At 40.1% G+C, this 9,190-nt stretch overlaps 1 protein-coding gene and 1 pseudogene across 1 annotated transcript; one reads left to right on the top strand and one right to left on the bottom strand.

Moving 5' to 3' along the window:
* Positions 1–83: 83 nt before the first annotated feature.
* Positions 84–1,811, top strand: LOC140950570 (uncharacterized). The gene has a single exon (XM_073399807.1). It carries the CDS (start codon positions 272–274, stop codon positions 1,574–1,576), a length of 1,305 nt encoding a protein of 434 aa, XP_073255908.1. The 5' UTR covers positions 84–271; the 3' UTR covers positions 1,577–1,811.
* Positions 1,812–2,452: 641 nt separating this feature from the next.
* LOC140949606 (uncharacterized) lies at positions 2,453–5,601 on the bottom strand (annotated as a pseudogene).
* Positions 5,602–9,190: the final 3,589 nt, after the last annotated feature.

Raw genomic sequence — 9,190 nt, 5'->3', positions numbered from 1 at the left:
GTTTTCAGTCACGTGACTATTTTTCAATTGGCCGCCATATTGGTGCACATCAAATGTAAACAAAGAATACGAAGTTAGTCCAGGAAAATGGTTTTATGCGCGGTTTTTGGATGCGGGACACGAAGTGTCCGTGATAAAGGGATCTCCATGGCAAGAATACCGTCAGTCATAACTACTCAAGGTGAAGAAATGAGGGAACTCTCTGAAGAGAGGAGAAATAAATGGATTTCTGCCATCAGTAGAGAAGACCTCACAGACTCCATTTTGGAACATGGCCGAGTTTGTGGAAAGCATTTCATCTCCGGCCAAGCTGTGGGAAAGATACGATCCTGATTGGGTTCCGACCCAAAATTTAGGTCACAAGAAATGTGATTCTGGTGAAAAGCTTCAAAATCTTGAAGCTGCCGCGAAGCGAGACGAGAGGGCTAGAGATCGTGAGCTGAAACGACGTGTTGCGGTAGAGCGTGAAATTGAAAAGCAGCTTCGAGAAGAAATTAAGCGCAAAAAACAAAAACTTAATGAGTCAGGAGAAAGAGTTATGGATATCTCCTTCGATCTGGAATCAGTGATGAACGTAGAGCCTGAGAGTGGTGAGACTGGGACAGCGACTCAAACGGAGGAGTTTGAATATTTATTTCGCACCTCTGCCTCGAGACCGCCATTCGATGAAACGTATTTCGCTAATGACGACGAGAAGGTACGTTTTTACACCGGATTGCCTGCCTATGATATGTTAAAAACAGTGTACCAGAATGTTTCGCCATTTGTTATAAGGAAGTCTCCAACGTTATCCAAATTTCAAGAATGTGTTCTCACGCTAATGAAACTTAAGCTGAACATGCCTATGCAGGACCTTGCATACCGCTTTGGAATATCGCTACCAACTGTGTCAAGAATATTTTTAGCCTGGATGGTGGTTCTTGATGTTCGATTAGCGCCTTTAATAAAGTGGCCAGATCGTGAGGATTTATGGAGAACTATGCCTCAATGCTTCCAGTTTTCCTTTGGGAACAAAACTACAGTCATCATCGACTGCTTTGAAGTGTTTATTGCGAGACCTTCAAATCTCATGGCCCGAGCACAAACTTATTCAAACTATAAGAGTCATAACACTGTCAAAATTTTGGTTGGAATAACTCCACAAGGAAGTATTTCATTTGTCTCCAACGCTTGGGGTGGGAGGACTTCTGATAAGTATTTAACAGACAATTGTGGCATTCTCAAAAAGCTATTACCAGGAGATCTAGTGATGGCTGACCGGGGGTTTACTATCCAGGAAAGCCTAATGCTCCACAAAGCTGAACTTGCTATTCCAGCATTTACTAAAGGCAAAGACCAGCTGGATCCAGTTGATGTCGAGCAAACCCGTGGCATTGCAAATGTTCGTATACATGTTGAAAGAGTCATTGGGCTGCTAAGGAGAAAATACACAATTCTTTCAGGAATTTTACCAATTGATTTCTTGCAATGTGACCCTACTGGTTCCCAAGAGGCTAAAATTCCTATGATTGACAGAATTATTACAGTGTGTGCTGCTTTGTCAAACCTTTACAATGGTATTGTACCCTTGGATTAAAGAAACCGTGTACTGTGAAACGAGTTGTACAAATCTTGTAGTTTTTGTGATCTGATATTGAGCACTACAAGGTAAAAAACAACCAATGGCTGTTTTAAAGAGCACCAGAGTTAATAATACAGTGTAGTCATTGTCAATTTAATCTTACTTACTTACTTATCTCATGTACTTATTTTGATTTGTTATGTGTGTAGGCAAGGAAGTGTTCATTTTTTTTATCAGCAGTGTCCACCTAAGGTATTTCAGGAATTTCAATTTTCTTATGACCAGTAGCAACAAAGATCAGAACATGTGAACAAACTAACAATATTATTGTTACGGTTTAGTTTTCACACTTCCGATTGCCTTGTTCCTCAAGAACAATAACAATCTTGAAATATTTTTAGTGTTCACAGTTTTCTAATTAACAAAATATTTTAATTGTTTTTCTTTGAAAAAAAACAACTGGGTTTGTAACTAAGCTATTAACTGTATACGAAGAACCCAATCCCCCCCCCCCCCCCACCACTCATGGAAACATTTGCTGTTTTTTCTTTGTTTCTGCCTCCCCTTACAGGACTGTCAAACTTTTCTATCCCATCCTTTCTGCTCACATTCCCGCTGCTAATAAATATCAACACTCTCTAAGTTTGATAAAGTAGACTTTTTATGAATGCAAAGAGGCACAATTCAATTGCCATAAAGGAATTTGTGTACGCTGTTGCGTCATTAAGGCTATGCCATGATCACATTGCAATCATGCTGTGTGTGGCATCTGTTTAAATCGTCTGCAATCTTTTCTGTAAAAGAAGTTCAAGAGGTAGGAAAAGGAGTTATAACTCCTCCCATTAGAGAGTGTAAGAAATGTGGACGCATCTGGCTAATGTTATATGTTACTTATACTAATCCAGTTGGGTCATAAACTAAACTTGTGGCATAAGCTATTGAAAACACACCACAGTCAGAAGCATTTTTCTGTTGTTGCACTGGAATAAAGCGAACTCCTTTAAAGGCTGGTCCGGTCAGGTCTGAAGCCAGTCGCAATAACTCTTGTGTCAGGGGGGTTGATAAGCTATCATAGACATCCACATAACCTGGAGGACTATTTATGCTAGAAAAACATACCCAGTGATTATTATTGATGTTGACTATTTGAATAAATGGTCTTGTCATTATGTCAAATTGATGGACTGGACCAAGAGTAGGCCTCTGAAATCCTTGTATGCTTGTACTGATTTTCTTCAGTAGTATGTGGGCTTCATGTATAATGACACAGTCCAACCATCCATTTGGGGAGGAGATTAAGTCATATTCATACTTGCCAAGTTTTCCCTCTGGCCCATACTTGTCACGAGGAGGTCTCTTCTTTAAGACAGTTTTCACAATTGTTACTTCTTCACTGCCAGGACTTTCTGTTGGTTCTGCTTTTGTTGTGGCTTGTGTGACTGCTGGCTTGGTGTTTGCTGAGACATGCGTGGCTGTTGACTTGATGTTTGTTGACACTTGCGTGGCTGTTGGCTTGGTGTTTGGTGACACTTGCATGGCTGTTGGCTTGTTGTTGGTTGTGACGTGCATGACCATTGGCCTGGTGTTTGTTGAGACATGTGTGACAGTTGGCTTGGTGTTTGTTGAGACATACGTGACCATTGGCTTGGTGTTTGTTGAGACATGTGTGACAGTTGGCTTGGTGTTTGTTGAGACATACGTGACCATTGGCTTGGTGTTTGTTGAGACATACGTGACCATTGGCTTGGTGTTTGTTGAGACATGTGTGACAGTTGGCTTGGTGTTTGTTGAGACATATGTGACAGTTGGCCTGGTGTTTGCTGTGACATGCATGGCTGCTGGCTTAGGGGCTGTACCCTCAGTTGGCTTTTGTGCATTACTCATCATACAAGCTGGACAAAACCAAACTTTATTGTTATTTGGCATTCTCTTCCTTCCCAGACATGGCAAATGGAAAAACATCCCATTAGGGCAGTCCACGTTAGTGCACTTTACCAGCTTGTCGTTTTTGTTGGCTACAGTTTTACAAGTACAAATTGAGTTCATCTTCAGAGCTTCACTTATTATGCTAGTTGACTTTTGCTTCGATCCTCCTCGCTTGAATTCTGGTAAAGCCCTACATTTAGGGCAGTACCAGGTCTTGGGGATAGCATCAATACCCAAACATGACAAGTGAAATTGAAGAATGGCACAGTCTGGATTACAGCACTTGATGGTATCTTCCTCAGTATCCTGTCTGCAATAACACGCAGCATTAACCAGTAGTGCCCCATCTCTAGTTAGATTAACCCTTCTTGTGTACCATCGAGCAAGTACCTCAGGCAAAACACAAATTCTCCAAAATTTCTCTAACTTGGGTTAAACTTTGTTCCAATGTTCTTTGTCTGGAAGTATTTTTGTTTGGACAAACTTGAGGTAATTAGTTGCTTCATTCACAGCACAGACAATGAAGTAATTGTAGTTTAGCTTGGTGGTAAATAGCTGTTGCTGTACCTGGTAATAGTATTCGTGTGTGTGGAGCAGTGTGAACTGCCCAGCAATGTTCTTTGCAAGACAAGAGGATGGTTTTGAAACATATGAATCAAAATCACAGTTCTCTATGCAATAAGGACACTTGATTTCCCCACAACCATCACCACAGCAGTCGCATGAGCATAGAAAATCTGGGGTAGCGTGTATCCAAGGATGTTCTTGATTAATAAAGAGACCACATTTTACAATCTTAAAGTTCACATGAGTTTTTTTCATAGATTCCTCAAAGGCACGGATAGCCGAGGCTTCATGCTTGCATCCGTGACACACAGCCTTGGTATTTAACTTGTGCAGTTCCGGGTAACAAATCCTTTGAATCAAAGATTGCGATGGTAATGCGGGGTCTGAATGTGCTGCAGCCTTACTCTGCGAAGCACCGATTCTGCCTGCCCTATGCTTAAAAAAGTTTGTCCCACTTGCCTGTGAAATGGTGTCCTTTTGAACCTGAGCGATTTGTTCCTCGGTTATATCAATGTTAGTGCTCTGACAAAGTTTTATCAGCTCATTGTAAGGCAATTCTAAGTTGTTCTTGTCGAACAAATGCATTACAGAAGGGATTTTGCGACTGAGCAACACGTAGCTGTAAGCATAAGGAGGTATCAAGCTCAGCACTACAGGCTTTGTTTTGGATTTGCTTAGATCAGAGTAAAAGCATTCCATTTCTGTTTGTGTCGGCGCTGGTACTTCCGGTTTCTGAACAGGGCTTTCAGTAAAGACGTTCGAGCCCGTAGAAGACTGGAGGTCATTGGATAGATTCTCTATCGTTGCATCAAGGTCAGCTTTCATTTTTTTAGCTGATTTGAAGTTTATGTCTCTGACCCTGGCGTATTCAACCTCTTTTGCAAAGTTTGGTAGTATCCAGGAGCACTTCATTTGGGTACACGATAGCCGTCCATTTAACTTCGTCCAGGTCTCGAGATAAAAAAGCACGCTGGCTATATGGGAGCATGACTCGGCTAATCCCGCCTTGCATCCCAAACAATGAGCGCAGTTGATTGTCCCATCCATTTCGGTAATAATCCAAATTGGTATCAAGGCCTCATTCATGCGCTGGGAGTGCCGCACTTTCGCTAAAACCACGAACTTGTTTGAGATGATATGTCCTTGTACGTCCGAAACGAAACCCGAAACCATTTGATTATAAGCCTCGAGACTTCGGAAAGACTTAAATTGCTTTTGCGTGTAGAAGCTAGTTTCGAGAACCAAATAACAAAGAAGATCAGTAGATTCTACTGGTGGAAGGCAGTCTGGCTCGAAGCTTTTCCCCTCTATCAAAACAGGATCGATTCCAATAGTTGAGATTTTCTGCAGATAACGCTCTCTGACTATTATATCCAGCTTTTTGGCGTAATCCGAAATTGGGACGGGAATTACATCGTCTGGATCACACAAAGAAATAATATTTTCTTCACTAGAAATCATTCTTTTAGGTAGTAAAACTTACAGGAATTATAATTTTGGACTGTGTTTACATATGTTTGGAAGTGGATCACGTGACTCAGATGTGCACCAACATGGCGGGAATATATTCCGTGACGTCACGTGAAAACGATCTATAGGCCCCATTTATATGAAGAATAATTGCCCGGGAAAAAGGTTCTCTCTTCCTTTAGCGATCAATTATCTGAGAATAAAACTGACCCCTTTGCCCAAGCTAATAGCGCGCGCATGCTCTGATTGTCTAAAGCAGCGATCGCGCATGCGTTCAAAGTGTTCTTGTGGAGAAACGTTGACCCCCTACGATCGAAAGGGTGAGCGGTCTACGCGCGGCACCCTTATAGCCGAGCGTATAAACGTCGGCGCTCAGGGCGGCTAAAGGAGGAGAGTGACCCTTATACCTCGGACATCGTTTCTACATATAAGCGGCAATAGGCATTAGCGGTATTGGCTTAGCGGTAATAGGCATCGTGACGTGACCTGACCTAAATATTAACTTTCCCAGTTTATACTAGGAACAAACGTTTGTATCAAAAACTGTTCATCTTTACTTAAGTAGTATAGTAAGGACCGAATTCAGTTCTTTTTGGGAAGAATTTCTTAAAGTAGGGAAGGCATACATTATCGGAAACGTGCATAGTCATGAAGACGAAGGCAAACTAGCTTTTTTTAAAAAAAATGTAATATACGCCCTTCCACATTTCCCATAATGCACCTTATTTGCCCCCGAAGATTTTGCATAACCTTTGTTTTCATTTCTCCTGGGTATTGCAGTCGTCCCAAGAGATAATGAAAACAGTGGTTATGCAAAATTTTGCGGGGCAAATAAGGTGATGCATTCTGGAAAATGTGGAAGTGGAGCAGGAAACGTAATTTTTTACTCTTCATCCGCCATTTGCCCATCTCCCACACGCCTTGCTTGCCCTGCAAAGATTTTCCATAACCTTACACTTAATTTCCCCTGGGTATTACAGTCGTCCCAAAAGAAATTAAGGACTGCTTATGCAAAACAAGGTCTATTATAGAAGATGTGAAAGTGGCCGGTTCTCCCTTTTAGCTTTTTTACCTTTTCTTTGTTTACGAAGAGGGCAAATTTGACAAGAATTTATAACATATTTATCACCCTAAACCTAATTAACACAGGATGATAAAAGAGGCATGTCGATAATTGGGGGTCTTACGAAAATGACATTTTGCGAAATTGGCAAATTTGGCAATTAAGGATTCATCAAAGGTCAGGCAAAAAATTTAAATGAGAACAGAAGAGGCCTATTGGCAGTTGGCAATTTTCACGAGAATGGCAAATTGGAGAAAATGGGCAAGAATCTATCAAAGGTTTTGCAAAACCTCAAATGAGGTGGCAAAGAGGGAAATCTTGACAAATGGCGATTATAAGAAAATGGCAAATTTTGGGCGAAAGAGAGAAATTTGGGCAAAAATGGTGAGTATGCCAAAAAGTCGCTTGCCAAATATTCACATAAGATGACAAAAAAGGGCATCTGGACAAATGGCGATTTATTTGGCAAGAATTTATAGGTTTGGCAAAAATTAAAACAAGATGACAAAAGAGGCATGTCGATAATTGTGGCTTTTACGAAAATGACAAATTTTTCGCAATTGGCGAATTTGGATTCATCAAAGATCTGGCGAAAGTTTTAAATGAGACAACAAAAGAGGCCTTCTTGGTTTGCAACCACGTGACAAGGCTACCATGTGGGGGGTCAATACAACAGTATTTATCTCTCAGTATTAACACGAAAATAGAGTTAAGTTCCCAGAAGAGAGAAATGCTTTTTTTTCTTGAGCACCAGCATGGCCTCCGTGACGGCGAGTCCAAACCAGCAATATTGACAGTTAGCGATTTCACAAAATTAGCAAATTGAGAAAATGGGGAATTGGGCAAGAATCCATCAAAGGTTTAGCAAAAACTCAAATGAGGTTACAAAGAGGGAGATCTTGACAAATGGTGATTATAAAAAGAAAATGGCAAATGTACGCGAAAAAGGAAAAAAATTGGGCAAAAATGGAGAGTTCAAGGGTTTGGCCAATTACAAAGGGGTACCTTGACAAATGACATTTTTATAAAGTTTATAAATTTGGCAAAAAATTTTAAAAAGTTTGGCAAAAACTTGAGCAGGATGACAAAAGAGGCATGTCGATAATTGTGGGATTTACGAAAATGACATATTTTGCAAAATTCGCGAATTTGGCAAAGGAATCATTAAAGGTCTGTCAAAAAAAAATTAAACGAGATAACAAAAGAGGCATATTGACAGTTGGCGATTTTCGCGAAAATGGCAAATTTGAGAAAACGGGGAATTGGGCAAGAATCCATCAAAGGTTTGGCAAAACCTCAATTGAGGTGTCAAAGAGGGGAATCTTGACAAATGGCTATTACAATAAGAAAAAGGCAAATGTAGGCGAGAACGGCAAATTTCGGCAAAAATGGCGAGTGTGCCAAACATTCATCAAGGGTTTGGCCAAATATTCAAATAAGATGACAAAAAAGGACATCTTGACAAATAGCGATTTTACGAAAATGACAAATCTGGCAAAAATTTATTTAAGGTTTGGCAAAAATTAAAACAAGATGACAAAAGAGGCATGTCGATAATTGTGGGTTTTACGAAAATGACATTTTGCGAAACCGGCGAATTTGGCAAGGACTGAGACAATGAAACAACAAAACAGGCATATTGACAGTTGGCGACGTACACAAAAATGGCAAATTTGAGAGAATGGGGAATTGGGCAAGAATCCATCAACGGTCTGGCAAAACCTCATTTGAGGTGACAAAGAAGGGAATATTGAGAAAAAGGTAGATTTCGACAAATATGGCGAGTGTGCCAAAAAATCATCAAGGGTTTGGCCAAATATTCAAATGAGATGACAAAAAGGGGCATGTTGATAGCTGGCGATTTTTAGGACAATGACAAATTTTGCAAAGATGGCGAATTTAGCAAGAAGTTATCAAAGGTTTGACAAAAATTTACAAAGAGATGACAAAAAGGGGCATCTTGACAAATGGCGATTATAACAAAAATGGCAAATTGGGCAACATTTCATTTAAGGTTTGCCAAAATTCAAATGAGATGACAAACGAGGCATGTCGATAAAACAAATGTTCGCGAATTCGGCAAGGATTCATCAAAGGACTAGGAAAATTGCTTGTTGATAATTAGCAAGAATAGCAACTTTGGCTAAAATGGCGAATTTGGCAAGAACTTATCAAAGGTTTGGCAAAAATTTTGAACAAGATGACAAAAGAAGGATGTCGTTAATTCTGCGTTTTTACGAAAATGCCTTTTTTTGCGAAATCAATGAATTTCTGGAAAAATCCATCAAAGGTTTGGCAAAGTTTAAATGAGACGGGAAAAACGGGCATGTTGTACAAAACGCGTTATTAATAAGAAAATGGCAAATATAGGCAATAAAGGCAAATTTCGTCGGTAAAAAAAATACAGTGGCGAGTATGCCAAAAATTAATCAAGAGTTTGGCCAAATATTCAAATCAGATGACAAAACGTGGCATGTTGACAGCTGGCGATTTTTAGGAAAATAACAAATTTGGCAAGAAGTTATCAAAGGTTTGACAAAAGAGATGACAAAAAGGGCCATCTTGACAAATGGCGATTATAACAGAAATGGCAAATTTGGCAA

Source organism: Porites lutea, chromosome 10, assembly GCF_958299795.1.
Source record: "Porites lutea chromosome 10, jaPorLute2.1, whole genome shotgun sequence".
Classification (NCBI taxonomy): Eukaryota; Metazoa; Cnidaria; class Anthozoa; order Scleractinia; family Poritidae; genus Porites; species Porites lutea.
Note: the sequence above shows the minus strand (reverse complement) of the source record. Positions and strands in the feature narration are given on the sequence as shown.

Excerpts from the sequence above, each read along its gene's own strand:
- LOC140950570 (XM_073399807.1), top strand. The coding sequence starts at position 272 with ATGGCCGAGTTTGTGGAAAGCATTTCATCTCCGGCCAAGCTGTGGGAA.